At 41.6% G+C, this 24,751-nt stretch overlaps 1 protein-coding gene across 2 annotated transcripts in view; it reads left to right on the top strand.

The window, feature by feature from the left end:
* The window catches only part of TBCE (tubulin folding cofactor E), a 74,333-nt gene that overhangs the window by 10,980 nt on the left and 38,602 nt on the right, over positions 1-24,751 (top strand). For both annotated transcript variants that reach the window (XR_010022304.1, XM_063082681.1), the window contains exons 2-3: positions 972-1,103; positions 17,804-17,888. Coding sequence is in view for 1 of the 2 variants with exons in the window: in XM_063082681.1 (XP_062938751.1) it covers positions 1,004-1,103; positions 17,804-17,888 (185 nt within the window). In the remaining variant the exon portion in view is untranslated. The remainder of the gene's footprint in view (positions 1-971; positions 1,104-17,803; positions 17,889-24,751) is intronic.

Below are 24,751 nucleotides of genomic sequence, written 5' to 3'. Positions count from 1 at the left end.
ATTTACAGTTTTTGGGCCAGCCTGTGGCTCACTCGGGGGAGTATGGTGCTGATGACACCAAGGCCACGGGTTCGGATCCTATATAGGGATGGCCGGTTCGCTCACTTGGGAGAGCATGGTGCTGACAACACCAAGACAAGGGTTGAGATCCCCTTACTGGTCATCTTTAAAAAAAAAAAAAAAAATTATTTACAGTTTTTAAAAAAGTTAGGATCCAAGTTAAAGTCCATACATTGCAATTGGTTGACAAATCTCTTAAGTTTCTTTTAATCTTTGTTTTCTCTCCATCCCTTTCTTTTTCTCCTTGCATTTCATTTGTTGAAGAAACCAACTAGTTTGTCATGTGGAGTTTCCCATGGTCTGGGCTTCAGCTGACCACAGCCCAGCGGTGTCATTTAACATGTTCCTCTGTCCTCTGCCTTCCTGTGGATGTGGAGTTGGATCTAGTTATCATTCCCATGTAGATCATATGTTTCTCTCAGGCTCCTTTTAAAACTTTCCCTTTATTGTTAGGGTTCTATATTTTCACTAGAGTTTAATATTTTATGTATTGTTCCTTATATGTGTTGCTTCCCATGTCTGGGGGTTTCTGTTTTTCTCCTTCCTGAGGAGGGAAGGATATCCATGTGGCCCATCCCCTTCCCCTTTTCTCTATCACAATTATCCCCATTCCTCTGTCCCCCTTTCCTTCCCACCCCTTTCAGTAAGTGACAGAATGGATGAGTCATGTGATGCAAATTAACTTGGAGTTAAGATTTTAAATATATTAGATCATTAAAATATAGTTAGTAAAGTAAAACCAAGTTAGGAAAGTGTGGTACATAAACATGTCTGTTCTTCTCTTTACCAAAACGTGGAGACCGAATTGGCCACAAGTGTTGGCCTAATGAATAGCTACATGAAGTTAAACCAAAAAAGTCTTTTAAAGGAATTTTATTAAGTTTTTGTCAATGCTGTAATTTTTTCCCTAGATCTCCTTATTTTGGATTCTGGCTATATTATAATGAGTGACACTTTGACATTAGACGTCATTGGTCGAAGAGTTGAAGTTAACGGAGAACATGCGACAGTGCGTTTTTCTGGTGTTGTCCCTCCTGTGGCAGGTAAGTTATGATAGCATGTGTGTGTGTGTGTGTGTGTGCGCATGTACACGGATGCACGTATATGTCTACTTTGCAGTTTTTCTGTGTAGGCTTGCCAATAATGCCCTATACCACTATTTTTGAGGAAACTGGCAACCAATTTGTAGATGCCTCCTGTACGTGTTTTATTTGGTGACAATGTCCTGTGGTATCTGAGATTTTATTTAATTATACACTATGTAGTGTTGCTATTTTCTATTAAATCAACCTTCAGATATCTTCCAAGGAAACTTCATTTATTTATTTCTTTATTTTTGGTGCCTGGCTGGTAAAGGGATCCAAACCTGTGACCTTGGTCTTACAACAAAGAAACTTTTTTTTTTTTTAATTGAATAATAATTGATTACACATATTTTTGGGGTTAAAAGTTGACATATGTTGATCAAATTAATATTACTAGTATATATATTGTTACAAATTGTACTTATTCTTTATGCCCCTTGTCCAGTGTCTCCCCCTCCCCCCTCTAATTACTCTAGATTTCTTCTCTCCTTCTGAAAGAGTAATGGTTACTCTGTTAATTTGTTGCCTAGATGATCTGTCCAATGCTGAGAGGTGTGTTCAGGTCCCCCAGTATTATCACAGAGCAGATGTTTCTTCTGTCACTCTGGAGTGGGCCTTGCGGAGAGAGACATCCTCTTCTTTTCTTTGGTCTCTGCTTGTGACTGTCCTTGTGTCAGAGCACTCCTGTGGCTGGTGGCCCATCTGCGTGGTGGTTGTGATGTCTAGCCACTTTCACAGCAGCTGTGGTTACTGTGGTGTCTGTGGTAGGCCACCCACATGGAGGTGATGTTTTTGGCATGCTCCTTGGTGCTGGTGATGTGCCTGGTTGTTAGGGGGGTTTGGTGCCTGGCTCCATGCCTCAGTCCCCCCGCCCCGGCAGGCCCCAAGGCACTGGTGGTGTGCCTGGTTGTGGGGGGTGGTTCTGGTCCTTGGCCCCCTGGCAGGCCCTGAGGTGCTGGCAGTGTGCCTAGTTGTGGGTGGGGTGTCTGGTCCCTGGGTCCATGCCTCGGGTCCCCCAGCGGGCCGTGTGGTGCTGGTGGTATGCCTGGTTATGGGGGGAGGTCTGGTCCTGGCTCCAGACCTCAGGTCCGCTGGCAGCCCTAAGGCGCTGGTGGTGTGCCTGCACCAGAACTAATGTTTTGTCCTTTGCTTACTTCTAACATGGGGAAACTTCCTGTGGGAACCAGTACTTGAGCTCTGTGGTTGAGCTAAATTGTTGCTTTGCTCCTTTTTTTCCCTAGGGAAGGCTTTTTGTGCAGCTCAGGGTTTAATGGTTGGCCTTATAGGTACTTCGGCTCTCCAGAGACCTGGTGCACCTGGGTTGTCTAGAAACTCTGATCAGGGCCTGAGTCTTTTCATCATACTGCACCCCATGCAATTTTGTATTCCTAACCAGTCTCCTCTGAGTGGTCCTGTGCTGATTGGGGGGCGGATCGGCTGTCCTTGCTGTGTCCCAGTGTTCTCCCAGTGTGCCCATCTCCCCCACTGCCTATGCTGCAAACACTTCCCATCGAATGGGCTGTACACCAGTCCCTTGCGATTACTCACCAGCCTCTGAATGGCTCCTTTTTTTCAGTTGTTGTGGCTCCTCGCTCCTATGTGGGTCCACGGGAACCCTATTAGTGGTGTTGTCCTGGGGGCCGCCAAGGCCCTCTTCTCACCTGCCACCTCCAAGCAACTCCATCCAAAGGGCACAGCTGCAGCTTCTGCCAGCTCCTGCCCTGGGTGCTCAGCAGCTCCAGCCTTAAAGCAGCCATGACCCAAAACACTCAGCAATTTTTTCTTTCTCTCATCGTGGCTTCTCCCACCTTCGTGAACTCCATAGGTCTCTCCTCTTCTTCCCCTGAGCTCTAGTGGCCCCAACTTGGCTGTCATTGCTTTTTTATAGTCATAAATCGGTTGATTTGTGGGAGAGAGTGACACTGGGGACCATCTATTCCGCCATCTTGACTGGAAGCCTTTCTCACATATTCTGGGACTTCCTGCAGCTCCTGCAGCTGCGCATGCTGGGCTTTGTCCTTGCTGTAGCTGGTGTTGGCTCTGGACTCTCCAAAAAAACTTTAAACAACAAAAAATCTTGAATTCTCATTATCCTAAACTCAAAAACAAATTTTTTGAAATGTCTTGTCATTAATCCATGTGTATATGTATTTGATGTGCTTTAAATTGATATACATACAATTTTTACTTGTGATTATTTGGTATATGCTTATCTATGTTTCTACATCGTTATCTTGCATGTATTTCTTAATGACTGTGTTTAGTGTTTAATTATTACCCATGTTTGGACATTAATTTCCAATTTTTTACTTTTGTAAAAAACTAGACTTATTCATATATTGTAGACTTATTTATATGTCTTACTCAAATCAACAAATATTTGAGTATCTTCTGCATATTAGGAACAGGCCTGAATAGTTACAGGGGATTCAGTGGTTGGTAAACTTAGACTAGAGGTTCTGGAGGTGTGGTTCCAGACCAGTATTAGCATCACCTGATTACCTGTTAGAAGTGCAAATTCTTGAGCCTAACCCCAGGTCTACTGGATCAGACACTCTGGAGGCGAGACCTAGCAATTTGTGTTTCAAGAAGCTTTCCAGGAGATTCTGATGCATCCTAAGTTCTGATGAGAACCATTGGCTTAGGTGATATGTACTCTGCCTCTGTGGAGCTTAATATTTACCACGGAAGTCTTTAAACAGATTCTTAATATGGAGAGGGTTTTTTTGTTTTTTGTTTTTCCTGGTTTGACTGAGATTACTGGTAAATGGGAGGAGAAAGTAACATTTAAAGAATACTAACTGTGTGCCGGGTGCTTTCACGTATGCTGTCTATATTGAACCCTTAGATATTGCTGTAACCAATCCCATGTTTACAGATGAGGAGACCAAGTCTCGTGTTTCAAAGTTGTCATTAGCAGAGCTGGGATTTGAATTTGTGCTTCAGAGTCCATGCTTTTCTACTCTTGCTTCTCCAGAATATGCATCTTCTCAGGTTCTTGATGTATGTTGCTAAATTGCTGTCTGGAAGAATTGGATCAGTGTCCAGTACTTGGAAATTTCCAATACCCGAGTTCTCTGGGAAGCAGGCTGAGGTGGAGATTCACATTCAGGAAGTTTAGTGTTCAGAAAGACTATTAGGGAGTGTTCTTGGGATCAGTGGAAGGGAAGGTAAAGGAGGATTGGTAAAGGTTTCAGCTGTTCTCCTTTGAGAGCTCTGCAGACAGGATGGCCCTTCCTTCACAGTCTTTCTGAGTTCACACGAGAGGTTAGCCCTTTACACCTCTGTGATGGTCTGTCTCTGGGTTCTGGTCACTAGGAAAGGGGAGTGCCCTTGGGCAAGGGGCTTTCTTCAGTGGAGACAATTTCATAAGAGCAGCTGAGGGCCATCTGCCAAAAGCCAGTATTCCCAACTTCTGGGAGAGAAAGTACCAATTCCTGAAGGCAGATTGGAGTAGCATGTCACAAATCCATTAATATGGATGGAAGCTCTTTAATGGTGGTTTGGCAGATATGAAGTGGTAAATGTCAGGCTAGGGCCCACAGACCCTTCAAACCCGTTGTACAGACTGGGTCACAGACCCCTCACATGCTGCTACTGCTGCTGGAGGCCGCTGCTGCCTGGGCCCCCCGGGACGCTGTGGGAGGCCACTGCTGCTGCTGCAGAGGAAGCTGAGGACTGAGCTTGCATTGGAATGAACCTGTCAACTCTGTCAGTGGCTCCCAGGATTTTTCCCAATTACTTAGTTCGTGACTGGTATGTGAGGGGATTTGGTGACCCAGCCTGCATGGCACATGAGGGGTCTGGTGACCCAGCTTGCATGGCACATGAGGGGTCTGTGACCCAGCCTGCATGGCATAGGTTCCATGGTGAAGGGGAATTAGGGTTGCAGGTGGAATTCAGGTTGCTAATCAGCTGACTTCACACTTTAAAACTGGGAGAGTTTTCTGGCTTATCAGGTGGGCTCAATGTGGGGTGATAATCATCATTCAAAGTAGAAGCAAGAGGCAGAAGTCCACGTCAGGGTGATGTGCTGTGAGAACATTTCAACTGGCCACAGCTGTTTTTGAAGATGGAAGGGGGTCTGAGCAGAGGAATGTATGCAGCCTCTAAAAGTTGGGAAAGGCAAGAAAACATCTTTCTCTAGAGCCTCCAGAAAGGAATGCAGCCCAGCCGACACCCTGATTACAGCCCATTGAGACCCTCGTCAGACTCTTACCTCCAGGACTGTAAGATAATAGATTTGCATTGTCTTAAGTTACCAAGTTTGTAGTAATTTGTTGCAGCAGTGATAGGACACTAATACATGTACCCTAGATAATTGTGTGAGGTACTTGGAAAAAGTGTCACTAGTGATGATAGTTAGATACTTATGTCAGAAATGCATTCCAAAGGTCTAAATTTTTTTTTTTTTTTTTTTTTGTGGCTGGCCAGTACAGGGATCAAACCCACCCCGGGCGTTGGTGTTACCACCATACTGTAAGTGAGCTAACCAGCCAGCCCCTGACTAAAATTGTTTCATGAAGTGTGGGGGTGAGAAAGCACTATTTCTAAATTAATGCACTAGTTTATATCGTGATTTGAAATACTTTTATGTAACTAATCAATGTTATAGGTAGGCCTGTTGATTAATACATTTATATGCTTAAAAATTGCAGTCATTTCTTGGATATTTTTGCATCCATCTACTTGGGGTTGCCTCATGTCAGTATATAAGCTGTATGTATATTTCCTAGGGTGGTTGTCTTCATGGTTCTTTGCTCTTAATCATCCTGTAATATGTTTTATAGTAACTAAAATCTGATATTATTGGCTGACTGTATGCAGTGACTAAGTTAAATGGTCCTACGGTATTTTGGGTCCCTTTTATCCTATAGTAATAATGTTAATTTTATATCATAAATAAAATAGTTGAAATATATTTGTTCTAGGTCCATATGGAGATATTTTGTGTTCTGCACTCAGTTTATTGGTCCTAAATGGCAATTGAAACATGTTGCCACCTATTGAAACAGAAATGTTGGAAATCGGAATTTATCAAGGAACTAGGTCTTTTCATTGGAAAAGTCAGAAGTCTGCTTTTGGTCTTTTAACCATTTTCCATTTCTCACATCTGCTTTCCTGTATACCAATCCCAGTCTCCTAGAATCCAACTTCTGACCTGGAACTCTTGAAGGCTCTGGCTCTACCAGGAGTGTCTTGGAGGCCTTCCACAACAATTCTGTCACAGTCATTTTTTTCTTGGTTTTTAGAAAATTATTGTAATTTCAGTGATGAAAGAAAGAGGCTTTTGTTTAGGTCTTAGATGTTGTTGTTGTTGTTGTTGTTTTAAAAATAATGTAGAACAGCAAGACATTCTCGTAGTGGCATCTAGTAATAGTGCTAATTAATCTTCTGGGGCATTCTTGAAGCCAGCCTTGCTGCTATGTTGTTTTTTTCTTCTTTTTCGGCAGTGTCTAGCTGTGAGTCTTTTTTTCACCGATTGTGTTTGTTTTCTTGGTTAAGCCCATCATTCTGAGGTCACGTGTATTCAGTTATGAGATGTTTTCTTCCAAGACATCTTTGATAATTTTTATCCCTACATTTTACATGCTTTTTTTTTGTATTTTTAAGCTTAATTTAGGTATAATTGATATACAAAAAATTACACACAATGTATGCATTTTGATGAGTTAGTTATACGTATTTACCCCGATACAACACCACAATCAGGGTGCTAAACACATTCATTACCTCCAAAAATGTCTTGTGTTCTTTTGTGGATTTTCTTTTTTATGTTTTGTTATGTTTTGTTTTGGTGGTAAAAACACTTAACAGATTTACCCTCTTAACACATTTTAAAGTGCATAATATCAGATACTTACAGTTTGCAAATATTATCTCTCATTCTGTAGGTTGCCTTTTCACTCCTTTGATAGTTTCCTTTAAACAGAAGAAGCTTTTTAATTTGATATAGTCCCACATGTTTATTTTTGCTTTTGTTGACCATACTTTTGGGGTCATTTTTAAGAAATCATTGCCAAGACCAAAGCCATGAATATTTCCCCTTACGTTTTCTTCTAGGAGTTTTCAGTTTTAGGCCTTACTTTTTTTTTTTTACTTTTTAAAATTGAAACATAATTCATTGTACATGTCTGTGGGATACAGCATTGAATATCAATTCCTGTGTGTGTTATGTGATGCTCCAATCAGGATGATACATATGTTCAAAAATTACACAGTGTAATCGTTTTTTGTGGCCCTTTTCCAATAGCAATAAATTACCTGACTCTTTCTTTCTGGTACTCCTGTTGGTTGGATATGAAATTTCCTGGATTGATCTCCTATGTTCCATTTTTCTTCTTTGCAGTTTATTTGTTGAAAAAACTGTTATTTGTCTTATAAAAATATCCAATGGTGTGGATTTTTCTCATTGCATCTTTATAACGTCATTAACATGTTTTTCTGTCCTCTACATTTCCTGAGAATTGGTAGTTAAGCTTGATCAGATTCAGATTTGGGTTTGCTTTTTTGTGTTTTTTGTTGGGGGGTGAGTAGATACTTTATAGGTGATGTGTTCCTTAGTCAGGAAGCATATAATGTCTCTCTTTGTGATGTTAGCAGCTATTAATGAATATTGCTTACATCATTATTTCATTTGGGGTTGTAAAGTGAATTTCTAATAATTTTCTTTCTTTTATTGTCATTCCTTTTCATTAGCTGGAATACTTATATAATGGAAAACTTCACTTTGTTGATTATTTGCTTTTCAAAGTAATTGGGTGATTGAAAGGCAGGGTACAGGTTTGATTCTTTTATTAGTCTTCATAATAAGAGTTAATTCACTAGAATGCCAATGAATTTTTTAAAAAAATCTTCATAAAGGGCCGACCCCGTGGCGCACTTGGGAGAGTGCGGCGCTGGGAGCGCAGCAGTGCTCCCGCCGCGGGTTCGGATCCTATATAAGGATGGCCTGTCCGCTCACGGTGCGGCTGGTCACAAAAAGACAAAAAAATAAAAAATAAAAAAAATAAAAAAATAAAAAATCTTTATAAAGTCACAGTAAACATACTTAATATATTTCAATTTATTGCTGTTGTTATTCTTTTTTGTTTTGCTTTTTGTGTTATTTTGGTGGCCGGCTAGTATGGGGATTATTCTTCGTACTTAGCTCAAATCATCCTATCCTTGTCCAGGAGGAGCCCCTTCAGATTGGCTCCTGAGTACCGTTGATGTCATCCTATGGTTTTTGACATGATAAGGAAGTTATCAAATGTGTAAGTTCACCTTATATTTTTTGCCTTTTTTTTTTTTTTAGTGGGAAATAGCATTTGCAGGCCACAGTCTAGGGGGATGCTATTGCTTCTGGGTTGGTCAATGCTTTCAGGGCTTTTTAGTGGGCAGAAGTGTATCCGTAGGATTAATTCCTAGGAGTACAATAGATTTAAGGGAGGTACGTGTATTTTTTGTATTTATAAGAGGTTTCAAATGTTTAGAAAAGGAGAGAGAATAGTATAATGAACACCTGTCTGTCCTTGTCATGTCAGTTTGACAGTTGTTAACATTTTGCCATATTTGCTGCATCTTTTATTTGCTTAAGCATTTTTTTTTTTTTTTTTTTTTTTTAAAAGATGACCGGTAAGGGGATCTTAACCCTTGACTTGGTGTTGTCAGCACCACGCTCAGCCAGCGAGCGAACCGGCCATCCGTATATGGGATCCGAACCCGAGGCCTTGGCGTTCTGAGCACCGCACTCTCCCGAGTGAGCCACGGGCCGGCCCTGCTTAAGCATTTAAAATTATACACATAGTGGCATTTCATCTCTAAATACTTCATTGTGCATCTCTAAAAAATAAACACTTTAAAAAAAATTTTTTTAATTCTGAGAGACAATCCCAAATATATTTTCTTAGAAAACAGTATGTACATTTCAAACTTAAAGTTTTAAAAATTGAAACATAATAGATTATACATATTTGTGGTCTACAGAGTTGAGTATCAATACCTATGTACTATGTGTGATGATCAAATCAGGATAATTACCATATTCATCATTACAAAATGTAATCATTTTTTGTGACCCTTTACCAATTTCTTACTAGCCCCCTTGCCCCTCCCCCTTTCCCACCCGTAGCAGCCACAGTTCTGTTCTCTCTTTTTGCAAGTTCAGCATATTATTGTAATTGTTGGTTTTCTTTCTTTCTTTTTCTTTCCTTTTTTCACTCCCACTTATGAGTGAGGATATGTAATATTTCTCCTTCTGCGCCTGGCTTGTTTCACTTATAATTTTCTCTAAGCTCATCCTTGTTTCTGTGAATGGCAGACTTTCATTCTTTTTTATGGCTGAGTAGTATTCCATTATATATATATATATATATATATATATATATATACACACACATACACACCACATTTTCAGTCATCAGTTGATGGACATTTAGGTTGATCTATATCTTGGCTATTTAAACAGCGCTGCAGTAAACATGGGAGTTCAGGTTTCCCTTGACATGATGATTTCCATTCCTTTGGGTATGTACTAGTAGTGGGATTGCTGGATTGTATGGCAGTTCTATCTGTAGTTGTTAAACTTAAATTTTGATTCATATTGTCAAATTTGTGAGTAGAGTTTCTTTAAATCAGTAAATCCAGATTATTGAAAGACTTTGTACTAATTAACCTCTTGGCCTAATTCTTGAAGACTAGTCGCAAAGTGAAGTGTGTCCATTCTTTAAAATGGATAGTCACATGGTCCTTCCAAATTACAGGTCTTTTAATATGCTGTTATACCATCAGAATTCTGCACTAGCTTTTTTTCTTGATTAATTTTAGATATGAGTTTTTAGCATCCCATATAAGGAAAACTGCTCATTTCTACCCCATCATTTTCTGTTGTTACTTTTTTTTTTTTGCCAAAGTGAAAGTTGTTTATCATTTTAAGACTTTAGCAGCATTTATTTGCCTATTGTAGGCTTTTGACATTATTGATAAGCTGTAATACTACCCAAGATTTTTTTTTTTTTGGTGGCTGGCAGGTGTGGGAATACAAACCATTGACCTTGGTGTGATAACACTGTGCACTACCAAGATATTTTTTAAAATAACATTTATTGATTGTACTTTATTGTTTTTATGTTGCTGTTGTTCCAAAGCTTTTAATGTTCTTTTTTTTTCATAGCCTTTGTTGAAATAATACTACCTAGAGAATTAGAGTTGACACGTTCTGATAGCAAATTCCTACATAAAGTAGGAAACAGCTAAACTTACTGACTCTTGTCTAGAGGAACATCTAAACATTATTTCAAACCAAAATCATTGTTTTTGACAGACATTTGATAGTATTTAGGTGAAAATTTGTAAATAGTGTGATTAAGTAGCTAATGTGCTTAATTATTTCAGCATGCATATGTAGTAGCTTGCTTGTTACTGGAATGCAGACCTGTTTAAAATTTGTAGCAGAGTGTGTTATAGGCATTTGGTAATTTCTAATCTAAAATTTTCTAGGTCCAGGGTCATCTCTTGGTGGCCACGTGTTTACCTGAGGCTTTGAACAGATGTGGTTTAGAGCCATCCAGGCCCTCTGTATAACTGTCTTTACAAAACTAAGCTTTCGGGCCCAGCCCGTGGCGCACTCGGGAGAGTGCAGCACTGGGAGCGCAGCAATGCTCCCGCCGTGGGTTCGGATCCTATATAGGAATAGCCGGTGCACTCACTGGCTGAGTGCTGGACATGAAAAAGACAAAAAAAACAAAACAAACAAACAAAAAAACTAAGCTTTCTATCCTGAGCTCCTGCTGAGGCCTGAGTTAAGAAATAGCCAATTGTGAAACACCTTGTGTAAATGTAATATTGGTGTCGTTGGTGTTATCAAGTGTTATGTGTCCTTCCTTATCTTATTCCATGTGCCTTATACAAGGACTCCTGTGACAGATTACTGTTAGCTCAGGGAAAAGGAAGAAACATTTTCTGATAATGAACTAAGACGTTTCTGTCACTGGTCAAGAGAATTGCATCTTTTTTTCTTGCTGTTAAGGAGGCTCGGAGCTACAATTTATACCTCATTACTGTTTTCTCGATTTTTCTCTTCTCTTCTAATGATTCTTATCCCCCACCCCCCTTTTGTTAATGGCATTTGATCTTCCAGTACCAAGTTTTCTTTTTCCCTGAAGTGGTTTTTCTTTTTTTCCTTAATTATAAGTTATTGCAGATCTTTTAAGGACACTCTCAAGTTAATAGATTATAAAAGCAAGAGACTATCTCCAGGAGGCACTGGAACGTTCCTGGCTTGAGCTGCCTAGAGTGATGTTGAAAACAGCCTTCATAGTTTATAATTTTAAAGAGCCCGAGGTTGTTTTTACACTAGCCTTGAAATAACTTGATTCTAGCTATTGGAGTATTAAAACTTTGTTTGAGCCATGCACCATTGTCCGTATTGTTGTCCGTATTCGGAGGCTCTAAGGAGGTGCCTCTCTGATAGTAACATTGTAAAATCAACAGAGTGAATCAGGTTGGCAATATGGTATAATGGAGATGGAGAGGATCTCTGAATTTCGCAGACTTGGATGATTTACATGTCGTTACATGTCTAATAAAAAGAGCGTTAACTATCACAGGAGCTGGTCAGTCCAGGAGGCCAAGGAGAAATAGAGTCACCGAAGCAGGTGTCAGCAGTGCCCCTCCTTGCCCGTCTCAGGGGAGCGGCACAGGAACTGTATTGATGGCTCTTGTATACGTGCTGTTCCACGGTCAGGCCAGCCCTAGTGAGATGGACCCAGGAGTGATCGCCAGCAGACTCCAGGGAGTTCCTGTCCCATTGTTAGGTTCACTGATAGGTGGCTCTAGCTGTCCGCCAAATTCCATTAAATATTCCACTTACTGAACTCCTTTTTTTTTTTTAAAAAAAAAAGATGACCGGGAAGTAGGGATCTTAACCCTTGGCTTGGTGTTGTCAGCACCACGCTCAGCCAGTGAGCGAACCGGCCATCCCTACATAGGATCTGAACCCGTGGCCTTGGTGTTATCAGCACCACACTCTCCTGAGTGAGCCACGGGCCGGCCCAACTTACTGAACTCCTTGAGTTCGGATTTCACGTTCACTGAGCAGACGTGGCTTCTTGTTTTAGTCTGTTTACAGGGGTGGAAATAGGAAATCATTGTATTTTTAAAAAATAGACTTTACTTTTTCGAGTAGTTTAGGTTCACAGCAAAATTGAGCATAAAGTACAGAGTTCCCACATACCTGCTGCCCCCACACTCACAGCCTCCCCCATTATCTACATCCTGAGTCACAGTGGTACATTTGTACACTTCATGACCCCATGTTGATACATCATTATCACCCAGAGTTTATAGTTTACATGCTTGGTGTTGTGCATTCTGTGGGTTTGGAAAAATGTACAATAACATGTATATCGTTACTGTATCATACGGAGTAGTTTCACTGCTGTACAAATCCTCTGTGCTCCATCTATTTGTCCCTTCCTGTCCCCCTACTCCTGATAGCTGCTGATCTTTTTTACTGTCTCCATGGTTTTGACTTTTCCAGAATGTCATATTGTTGGAATCATACAGCATGTAGCCTTTTCAGATTGGCTCTTTCACTTAGTGAATTTAGTGCATTTAGGTTCACCCATGTCTTTTTCATGGCTTGATAGCTCCTTTATTTTTAATGCTGAGTTCTATTCCATTGTCTGATGTACCACTGTTTGTTTATTCATTCACCCACCGAAAGACGTCTTGGTTGTTTTCAAGTTTTGGCAGTTAGAGTAAAACTGCCATAAACATCTGTGTGCAGGTTTTTGTGTGGACATAAATTTCCATCTCATTTGGGTAAGTACCAAGGAGCATAATGGCTGATCATTGGATTACTTATTTTTAATCCTGTGCTTTTGGTGAAGTTAGATCTGATTACAAGTGGCTTTTCATGTGGCTGAGTCCATGGAGAGTAGGAAACAAATCACATGGACCAGAGTATTCCGGTTTGTGTGACACCTCTATTTATCATTGTATATTAATAAACCTGTGTTCTGGTGTCTGCCTTAGTCTTTTGTGTGTTAGGATTTGCCAGACTGAGGCTGCTGGGGTCTGATGACCCTGAATGTAGGGAGGAGAAGCCTGAGTCTGACAACATGGGACCTGACCTGACTGGTGAGGCTGTTAGTCCTGTAGGTAGGAGGTAGGGTCTGGGGGGTCCCGTAGCAGGCCTCAGCCCACCCCGTCCTCTTACCAGGTTCTTGACTCCACCACAGGAAAGAATTCAAGAGCAGAGTCACAGCAGACAGAACGCGTTTGATTTGACAAATAAGAGATACAGATTTCACAGAGAGAGTGCGGCCTAGCTCCAGAGACTGAGCAGGGCCTATGCCAGGTTTAACACAAAAGTAAGAAATACACACTTAAAGTTCAGTACAAAGCGCAGGCTGGCCCAAGAGTCAGCAGCCACCCACTAAAAGTAACTGTGATCCGAAGTAAAGCACACACCCCTCAGCCAGTCAAGTGTGGGGTTGGCTCCGGGAAAGCGGGCGACAACTTGCTGAGAGTAAGCTTGATATAAAAAGAAAGAAATGCACACTGCACAGGCAGAGCGCAGACTGGCTCCAGCAGAGCGAGCAGCCGCCCAGCCTTCTGCAGGGATTCGGCTTTTACAGTTTCGCCATCTAATGAATATTCAATTAAGGGGTGGTTCCCTGTTGTGTCACGTGGTCTTGCACGTGCTCAGTTGGTCTCTTCCTCAGTCATGTTCCTCGGTCAGATCCTGTCATATGCACCAGGCATATTCAAGAATGTTCTGTGCTCTTTAACCCTCTAGTGGAAGGTCATTCAGAGGATACACTCCACTTTACTTAGCATGCCTGATTACCAGGGTTACATAACCCCTCTGTACTGAGCATGCCCCGACACTGGATTTGCACAGGCCAGGCCCTTGTGGTCTCATTTTTCCCATGTTGGTGCCAAAAATAGGTCTAACTGGCAACAGTAACTTTCCTCTAGGACAGGGCCAGGAGCAGGGGCCTGAGAGCTTAAAACCCAGAGGTGTGTCCTGAAACCTGAGCCCAGGGAAACTGGGTGCCTCCTGTATCACCCCCACTCCTGCCTGCTCCCTTGTCTGTCCTGCTTTCTGTATTTGGGGCTCTGTCATTAATGGGCTGGCTTCTGGGCAGGAGCTTGACATAGCAGGGGTTCTTCATCAGGGGCACAGCTAATCACAGCTGAATGCTGGCCTGCTCCTTCCTCCTGCTTTAGCTTGAAAGCCACGTGTGTTCTTTGTCATGTGAAACTATGGCCTTGTGCTTTCTTCTTGGTAATTTCTGTCCGCTGAACCCATTCTGGTAGTCTTTATGACGGATAACATTTACTGTACTTATTTCTCGTATAAAGGCCTTTATTTGATTAAAAAGTGGATCAGGACACAGAAGAATTGTGTGTGTGCACATTCTATCCAAGGTCTGGTCTTTATTTGTGATGTTATTTTGATAAGTCACGTATTTTACCTTACCTTCAGTTTCTTATCTTTAAAATCGAGACACCTGTCCATGCTTATTAAGTAGGGCTCTCATGAGAGGCAGGATAAACTTCAAGCTCTTTAGAACATTGTATGGGAGTTTTACATCAGAGATCAACCTCTTTTATCACCTTTGATCTTTTTCTCTTGCTATCTGTCCCTACCCCAACCGGTGGGAAACACTTAGTTCTAGCTATACTGGATAGTTTGAGGTTCCCTAAATAGGTCATGAATTCTCACCCTAAGCCTTTGTCTCCAGTATTTTCTCTTCCAGGTTTACCTCAAAGGTTACTACAGTCATGTGTAGCTTAACAACGGGGATACGTTCTGAAAAAATGTGTGATTAGGCCATGTCATCGTTTTGCAAACATCGTAGAGTATACTTACACAAACCCAGAAGGCATGTCCTGGTGCACACCTAGGCTAGATGGTGTAGCCTGTTGATGGCTACGACTCACCAGGTGATGGGAATTCTCAGCTCCATTCTAATCTTATGGGACCAGCCTTGCTGTTCATCATTGACCGAAAGTCATTATGCGGTGCGTGTATACTGCTGTCATGTCTGTCCCATACACCACCCCCCAGCAAGACTCACTGTCCTCTTACCTGTGCTTCCAGAACACCTGCACTTTATTACAAGAGTTATCCATTAGATAATGGCCATCGATTTACACATTTATTCCTGTTAGGAAACTCTGAGATATCTTAGCGTGAGAGACTGACTTATTATTTATTTCTTATTAATTTCTGCTCTTTATTATTTACTTCTTCTTTCTGTGGGTTTAATTTTCTTGTCCCCCCCGCCCCCCGCCTCACATTTTGAAACAAGTGATTGTTTATTTTTCAGTCTTTCATTTAACATGCATTTAAGGCTATAAATTTCTCTCTCTCTCTCTCTCTCTCCTTTTTACTCAGACATAGACACACTGGATAAGTTTCTCTCTGAACACAACCATTAGCTGCATTCCACAAATTTTTCTGTTTTTTTTTTTTTGGCGCTGATTGTCTGGGGATCTGAACCCTTGACCTTGATGTTATTGGCGTTCTACAAATTGTGATATGTAGTCTCTTATCATTCTGTTCAAAATATTTTCTAATTTACAATGTGACTTAGAATGATATTGCTTAATTTCTAAATGTATGAGGATTTTTTAATTAACTTTTTGTTACTGACTTCCCACTGAATTCCACTGTGGTCAGAGAACATACTCTGTGTGATTTTTCTATTTCTTGTTTTTTCCCTTTTTTTTGCACAGCTGGCTGGTACAGGGATCCAAACCCGTGACCTTGATGTTGTAAGCTGCATTCTAACCAACTGAGCTAACTGGCCAGCCTTCTATATCTTCTTATTTTTTTTATTGTGGTAAAATGCGTAGTATAAAATGTACCATGTTAACCGTTTTAAGTGTATAGTTCAGTGGCATTATGTACATTCACATTTTTGTGCAGCCGTTGTCAACATCCAGGTCCAGAACGTTCTTTATCTTCCATCCCCATTTCACCCTCCCAGCAGCCCGTGGCCCCCGCCATTCTGCTTTCTGTCTCTATGATCTTGACTACTCTAGGTACCCCATATAGGTGGAATCAGGTAGTATTTGTTCTTTTTGTGACAACCTTATTTTACTTAGCATAATGTCCTCAAGGTTCGTCCATGTTGTAGCATGTGTCAGAATTTCTTTCCCTCGTAAGTATATGCCACTGTATATAATATTCCATTATGTGTATATACCACATCCAAAAGAATAAAATGCTGAGGAATTAACCAGGGAGAATGGAAACTACAAAATATTGCTGAAAGACATTAAAGAAGACATAAATAAACAGAAAGACATCCCATGTCCATAGACTGGAAGACTTAATATGGTAAAATGTCAGTGCTAGCCAAAGCAGTCTATAGATTCAGTGCAATCCCCAACAAAACCCCAATGTTTTTTTTTTTTTTTGGCTGACTCTGTTTTAATTAGAACATTTAGACCATTTATGTTTCACTAATTATTGATAATTTGGGCTTATAATTATTGATAATTTGGGTTTATATCTCCCATCTTACTTTTTTTTGTTTGTTTGTGGTTGGCCAGTACAGGGATCTGAACCCTTGACCTTGGTGTTATAACACAATGCCCTGACCAGCTGAGCTAACCAGCCAGCCCTGTGATTTGCTTTCTGTTTGTCTTGCTGATGCTGTGGGGTTTTTTTCTCTTTTTTCCTCGTCATTGGATTGATTATTTTTATTATTTTACTTTTCCTCTCCATTAATTTGGTAGTTATCCATTTTTTATTTAGTGGTTATTCTAGAGGTTAAAATATGTATCTCTGACTTACAAAACTCTAATAAAAATCAGTAAATTTTACTGCTTTCTGGACTCATGCAAAGACCTTAGAACACCTGAGTCCTCTAACTCCATTTACCGCTTCCTAACTCATGTTGTATATTTAATCTATGTGTATTTTAAATCCAAAGAACTGACACTATTATTATTACTTCATACTGTCCCTATTAATTTAGATTTGCCCATGTATTTACCCTTTTTCTGCCCCTCATCCCCACCTTGTATTTTCAGGCTTCTATCTGGGATCATTTAATTTTTCCTCAAAGACCACCCCTATCGGTTTGTCTTTGCTGAAATAGTCTTTATTTTGCCTTCATTTTTTTCAAACTTTTTATCACAGTTACAAATATAACATGAAATTTGCCATTCTAGTCACTTTTAAATGAAAATGTTTAAATTTTGGTAAAATATAGCATTTATACCATCTTAATCATTTTTTTCTCTTTTACCTCAATAGATGCAGAAAAACACATCAGTTATTTTTAAGTGTACAGTTCAGTAGTTACTGCTCTGGGTATCTCACATAAGTGGAAGTATACAGTATTTGTCCTTTCGTGGTGGCTTATGTCACTTAGTATCATGCCCTCAAGGTCCACCCATGTTTAGCATGTTCTGTACATTTTAGCCATTGTTTTCTGCAGTGGTGGTTTTTGTTGGCTTTTTGACCCAAACGTGCTTCTGCGTTTGCTGATGAAGTCCCGAGTGTAAGGTTAACTTGTCTGTTCCCTGAGATCTCTCCCCAGTGGTGTCTGTGTGGTGTGATTTCCATTGTGAATTGCATTTGCTTGCGGAAAAATGCAGCGTGCCCTCGGCCCTTAGTTACTTCTCACTGGTCTCCCTTGTTCTTCTAGGACTCTGGTTAGGGGTCGAATGGGACAATCCCAAGAGAGGCAAGCATGATGGCAGCCATGAGGGGACGGTGTACTTCACGTGCAGGTAATTTGTCACCATGAATTGGCATGCTCCTTTAGTCAAGGTGACACCTAGTGGTTGACCAAAGGCATGGAGAGGAGGAAGCACGCTTCTGTGTAGTTATAACATAGAATTTCGTGTATTCTAAAAAGGGAGTTCTTTGATTTGTGACTTAATCACTGCTCTTTCTAGAGTTTTTTTCCTTTTTTAAAAAAATTTTGACTCAACTCTTGCAAGTGGAGTTGCTTTTTTTGACAGTTTTTTTTATTGGATTAGTGTAAACCTTTCTCATTGATTCTGTAACAATATATAATCCATTAAGTGAATAACAAAAGAGAGAAATAGCCTAGACATCCAATAAGAAGGAATTGATCACACAAAATACAGAACATCCAAATAGTGGAATATTAAGCCATCATAAAAAAAAAAAAGAGTGCTTGTCATAGAAAGAGTTATACATTATACTGAGTATCTGCACCTGTCAGAGAAACTGCAGGAAGCTCCAGAAAGTAAAGGAACCTCTGAAACCTTTCTTTTGCCAGAAAGGGTGGGGAGCTTTCAGGCAAAGCCTATCTTTTAAATTTTTGTTATTGTTTGTTTGTTTTCCTTAGCTTTCAGTTTCTCAAAAGGATCTGATACTATTCAACTATTTTTTCTTACCTGTGGTACAGTAAACACAAGACTGGCCTGGAAATCAGGAGGTCTCTAATCTGCTTTTAACAATCTTTATGATCCTGCAGAAGACCACGTTTACTAACCTCTAAAATGAAGGTTAGAATTAGATAGTAGAAAAATACGTTTCCTGATTTACCATCCTGTGATTTCATAAAGTCGGGAGAGAAGAATTAGCATGTATTTGTTACTTTTTCCTTTTCGTGGGATTTTTTGGCAGCTGGCCAGTGCACGGTTGGAACCCTAGACCTTGGTATTATCAGCACCGTGCTCTAACCAACCGAGCTAACCAGCCAGCCCAGCATGTTCTTAAGCCAGCTGTGCTGGCAGACGTGGAATGGGCCAGCTCTGAATCTGTGATGAGTTAGTGGAGGATTAAGGGAACAGTTCGTGTGTTTAGGCAGGCGTGGAAATAAATAGAAATTTCTCAGCCAGCCCCACAGTTTCCTTACCCACATAGACCATGACCTCACAAACCCTCCAATGGACGGACGTTTCGTTTGGAGCCTGCCGCAGCCCACTTCCCTGTTCTAAAAGCTTGCCCGAATTGTCCGTGAGTACATGGTCTTTAATGGTCTCTGGATACAGTGATATTTTCAAAGTTTTGCTTACTCCGAGCAGAAAAATCAGGAATTGCTTCAAGTCCTGGCAGATGTACGATTTGGTTCCAGGGCATGGACTCAGTATTTGGATTCTTACTGCTGGAATATCCATCCCCTTACTTTTCATGTCTTTTAGTGTAGTCATGCCTGAGTATTTACATATTGAAGTACATATTATCTTTTTTTTGTTGTTAGATTAACTGTCTCAGAATACAGCTTAATGATCTTTATTTATTTAAATTTTTTATTGAATCAAAATTGATTATACATATTTTGGGGGTTCAACATTGAGATATGTTGATCAAATCAATATTACTAGCATATATATTGTCACAAATCGTAATTATTCTTTATGCCCCTTGTCCAATCCCGCCCCATCCCCCTTTCTCTTCCCCCTCCCCCCTCTAATCACCCTAGATCTCTTCTCTCCTTCTGAAAGAATAATGGTTACTCTGTTGATTTGTTGCCTAAATGACCCGTCCAATGCTGAGAGGAGTGATCAGGTCCCCCAATACTATCATAGAGCAGATGTGTCTTCCGTCACTATGAAATGGGCTCTGTGGAGACAGACATCCTCCTCCTTTCTTTATCTCTGCTGGTGACTCCCCTTGTGTCATCTCACTCCAGTGGCTGGTGGACCACTTGTGCAGTGGTTGTGGCATCTAGCTGCCTTCACGGTGGCCATGGTTATTGTGGTGGCTGTGGTATGCCACCCACATGGAGGAGATGTTTTTGGCCTGCTCCTTGGTGCTGGCAGTGTGCCTGGTTGTGGAAAGTGTCCGATCCTCAATTCCATGCCCCAGGTCTCTGAGTGGGTCCTGAGGTGCTGGCACGGTGTGCCTGGTTGTGGGAGGAAGGTCCAGTCTCCAGCTCCTTACCCTGGGTCCCTAGGTGGGCCCCGAGGCACTGGCACAGTGTGCCTGGTTGTGGGAGGGGGGACTGGTCCCCTTCTCCAAGCCCCAGGTGCCAGGTCAGGCCCCAAGGTGCTGGCATGGGGTTCCTGGTTGTGGGAGGGGGGTCCAGTCCCCTTCTCTGTGCCTCGGGCCCCTGGGCAGGGCCCTGATGTGCTGTCCCAGCATACCTGCTTGTGTGTGGGAGGTCCGGTCCCTAGCTCCCTACCCTGGGTCCCTAGACAGGCCCCGAGGCGCTGGCATGGTGAGCCTGGTTGTGGGAGGGGGGTCTGGTCCCCTTCTCCATGCCTTGGGTCCCGGGGCGGTCCTTGAGGCACGGTCACAGCATGCCTGGTTGTGGGAAGGGGCTCCGGTCCCTGGCTGCTAGCTCCGGGTCCCCGGCAGGCCCCTAGGCATTGGTAGTGTGCATGTATGTGGGAGTGGGGTACAGTCCTTGGCTCCAGTCCTCAGGTTCCTGAGTGGCGGTATGTGTGGTTGTGGGCAGGGGTCCTGCCCCTGGTTCCATGCCTCATGTCCCCTGGTGGGCCCCAAGGCATTCATGGTGTGCCTGGGCTGGAACTATGTTTTTGTCCTTTGCTTGCTTCGAAAACGGGGGAGCTTCCTGTGGGAACCAGTACTTGAGCTGTGTGGTTGAGGTAAACTGCTGCTTTGCTGCTGCTTCCCTAAGGAAGGCTTTTTATGCAGCTCAGGGTTTAATGGTTGACCTTATAGGTACTTCCAGCTCTCCAGATACCTGATGCACCTGGGTTGTGTAGAAACTCTGATCTGGGCCTGAATCTTTTCATCAAACTGCACCCCATGCAATTGTGCATTCCTGACCAGTCTCCTCTGAGTGGTCCTGTGCTGATTGGGGGGCGGATCGGCTGTCCTTGCTGTGTCCCAGTGTTTTCCCAGTGGGCCTATATCCCCCCACCGTCTGTGCTCCAAACACTTCCCATGGGACAGGCCCTTGTGATGACTCACCAGCCTCTGAATGGCTCCCTTTTTCAGCTGTTCTGGCTCCTTGCTCCTGCGTGGGCCCACAGGAGCCCTATTAGTGGTCTTGCTGTCCTGGGGGCCTTCTTCTCCCCTTCTGCCTCCAAGTAACTCCATCCGAAGGGTACAACTGCGGCTTCTGCCAGCTCCTGCTCCATGTGCTCCAGCATTAAAGCGGCCATGGCCCGAAACACTGAGAGCAGCTTTTTCTTTCTCTCATCGTGGCTTTTCCTACCTTCATGAACTCTGTAGGTCTCTCCTTCTCTGCTGAGCTCCAGCGGCCCCAGGTTGGCTGATGTTACATTTTTATAGTTATAAATTCGTTGATTTGTGGGAGAGAGTGACCCTGGGGACCATCTATTCCGCCATCTTGACTGGAAGTCCTTATCTTTTTTTTTTTGGGGGGTGGCCACCTGGTATAGGGATCAAATCCTGGACATTGGTGTTATCAGCATCATGCTCTAACCAACTGAGCTAACCAGCCAGCCCCGTATTATCTTACAGTACATACATTTTTTTTCATTTCATTGAAATGGGTATATTGATTTTAAAAAATTACATGGATGGGTCATGTTATCCGTGAATTCCATTTCAGGGTGTTTATGGGGAATTACCAAAGAGAGCACTGGGTCTGAGGTGATGGAGAACCACTGTTTTAGACTATGGCAATTTAATTTGTCTTTTGCAGTTGTTAATCCTTATATTGCTATTAATTAGAGCGTGACTTCAACTAGTAAAGATTATACCAATATCTTAAAATTGTGAAATCAGACAAAGCTAGTACAGATATCTTACTAATGTGTCATATACACATCTTCCCTTTTAAGAAATTCTTTGGAGTCTTCTATATTTCAAATTTTACTTGGAATGTCAAAATAAGAAGATAATATCAATCTGGAAGAGTATTTTGCCACAGGAAACATCTTTTAAATGTTTAGATGTTATTTTAATGAAGCCAAAGCAGTTTAAGGTTGTCAGATCATACATTTTCTTGTAGTATGCTTGTGGAATAGGTAGATGGCGAAATGGTGGTGCACCTGTTTTAAATAAGCCAAAGCTGTTGTATTATAGCAGCGCTAGGATCCCCATCTCTTTAGAAGTGGCTGACGTGTGTCAGCCATACAACAGTGCAGCCGTGGGCTTTGACGAACAGATCCTATCAGAGCTAGTTTGTCATCCTTGCATTTTAAGCAAAGGGTATCAGGAAGTACTGAGCGGGGTGTCTGGTGAGCTCAGCATGTTGAACCTGCCCAGTGTCTCGGGGTGTTAGGGATGATGTTCTGCTGTGCTGGGGTAGCTTCTGCTTCTCTAGGGCATGACTTTGGAGTAGACAATGTAGTTTTCAAGGCTCAGCCCAGTGTATTTTTTCCCCCAACCAGTTCAGGTCACATGGACCTCATGACACTCCAGTGCAGAATAGAATAACATTTGCAGGGGTCTCACCTCTGCTTTAATAATGATCTTAAAGCAGGATATAGGATGGGCTTTCACTCAGGGAATAAACAGTTTTAAAGTTGCTTACAGTGTTTCCATTTTTCATCACATGTTCCGTACTGTAACTCATTGAGATGGTTATAGCAAATATTATTCATATCTTTCACTGAGGACCAAATTAATGCTTATGAGGTACCGTGAAACAGCGTGTTGAGCTGAAATCCAGGCTGTGGACACCTGCCTCTTCATCGTAGATCTCTCAACTCAGGGTAGATGTTTTCTTCTGGACTAGTTGGTGCAGTGCTGTCAGAAGACGATTTGGCAGTGGACCAGATCACCTCCTCCCAAGGCCCCCTCTAACCATGAGTTTTGATGATTTCATGTCACTCGTAAGTTTCTATCCGATCTCCTCTTTTCTACTTATGTAACCCAAGGTAAATATGGTAATCTCGGTGTTGTAACACCAAGATCAGGGCTTTGGATCCCTGTACTGGCCAGCCACAAAAAAAAAAGGAAAAAAAATCTCCTGAACTATTGTTATCCACAATTTATATTTGTAATATTATCCATTAACAGTGGTTTACAGGTTTATCCAAAATTTATGGCTGTGAACCAGTCCTCAGCGACTTTTCCGGTGTTTCTGTTCTCCTGCTCTTGTCTTTTGAGTAACTGAGAGGTTCAGATACGGTAATTAACTTTGACATACTCTCTACCTTGTCCTTAAACAGCAAAGTGATTTCCGTTCTTTTTTTTCTCTCAACTTGAAGTGCAGAGTATGTGCTAAACGGAGCTGTGTGGGTCAGTATTTTACTCACTCAGCTTTTATTTCAAAGGTTCTGTTTCCGAGCAATGATATGATTTCTCTTTTCTGGTGAAATACAAATCTTAAAATGTGATTTTTTTTCAGTACCAGTGAATGGATTCTAACTTTTATACTTGGCATCAGAGAGGACGTACTGTTCCAGATTGTGTCTGTGATAATGGGTAACATAAGACTTGGTACTAGACAGTTTAAGATAGAAAGCCCTTGAGTTATTTATCTCATGCCTGTCAAAAGGTTGTTATAAAGTGTTTTGAGGTTCTTGGACAAGCATTAATGGATCAGCATAAAATATTCTTCTGGTATGGTGTAAAATGTTAGAGTTTTTTATTTTAATTTATTTTCTATAAAAGATGACCCGTAAGGGGATCTTAACCCTTGACTTGGTGTTGTCAGCACCACACTCACCCAGTGAGCCAACCGGCCATCCTTAGACAGGGATCCGAACCTGTGGCCTTGGTGTTATCAGCACCACACTCTCCCAAGTGAGCCACGGGCTGGCCCTTAGAATTTTTAAAAAATTACTGAGTGTAATGGTAGTATGCAGTCAGGGCACATCTCTGCTTAACAAGGTCAAGATAGAACGGTTTCATTTTTGGAAGCCTCTTTTGAATTAGGGCAACATCATAATTGTGTCACTCAAAATCAGTCTACAAGATGCTTATCTTCTGAGCTGTTTCTCTCATGGGAATATAGTGTCCTTAGGTCAGCTCCTTAGATATTACAGCACTGAACATTGCAGGAAAGCAAAAATTTCTCTCATGGTGAACAGTTATGCAAGCTTGCTGAAAAGAGTACTCATGCCTGTAATAAACAGCACATCAATTTCTACAACATTTGTTGGAAATTCCCCAGACACCCAGCCTTTTCCAGCATCCTGCATGCAAAGCCCCAACAAGGATGAAGCTTACTGTGGGAGTTTGGGAATCCACTGGGGACCCTAGACCTTTGAGTAGTGTTGCCAGATTCAGCAAATAAAAATACCAAATACACAGCGAGGTTTAGATTTCAGATAACTAGCAAATTGTTTTTTAGTATCAGCATGGGACATGCATGGGGCATACTGATACAAAAAAATGATTTGCTGTTTATCTGAAATTCAAATTTAACTGGGCATCCTGAATTTTATCTGGCAACCCTACTGGCTGAATATTCATAACTGGCTTCATGAGCACCTCCCATTTCCAGGAGGGCCATGGTCAGGATGCTGATTTTGTAGCAACATCGTGATTGTTGGGCAGAAGTAGGGACTTGAACAAGCCGAACACTTACAAGGGAAACATTTTTGGACTCTCCAGCCTCCACTCCCACTTCCTCCGATATTTTTCTCTTTCGAAAGGGTTCAGAATTTCAGTGATGGGACTGCAACATCTTGATATTGATCTAGAATTTTAGTGGAGTCTATGTAAATTACTACATTTAATCTTTTGGAGGTTTTGTTTTTTTTGGTCGCTGACCACTACGGGGATCCAA

Source organism: Cynocephalus volans, chromosome 18 (assembly GCF_027409185.1).
Source record: "Cynocephalus volans isolate mCynVol1 chromosome 18, mCynVol1.pri, whole genome shotgun sequence".
NCBI lineage: Eukaryota > Metazoa > Chordata > Mammalia > Dermoptera > Cynocephalidae > Cynocephalus > Cynocephalus volans.
Note: the sequence above shows the minus strand (reverse complement) of the source record. Positions and strands in the feature narration are given on the sequence as shown.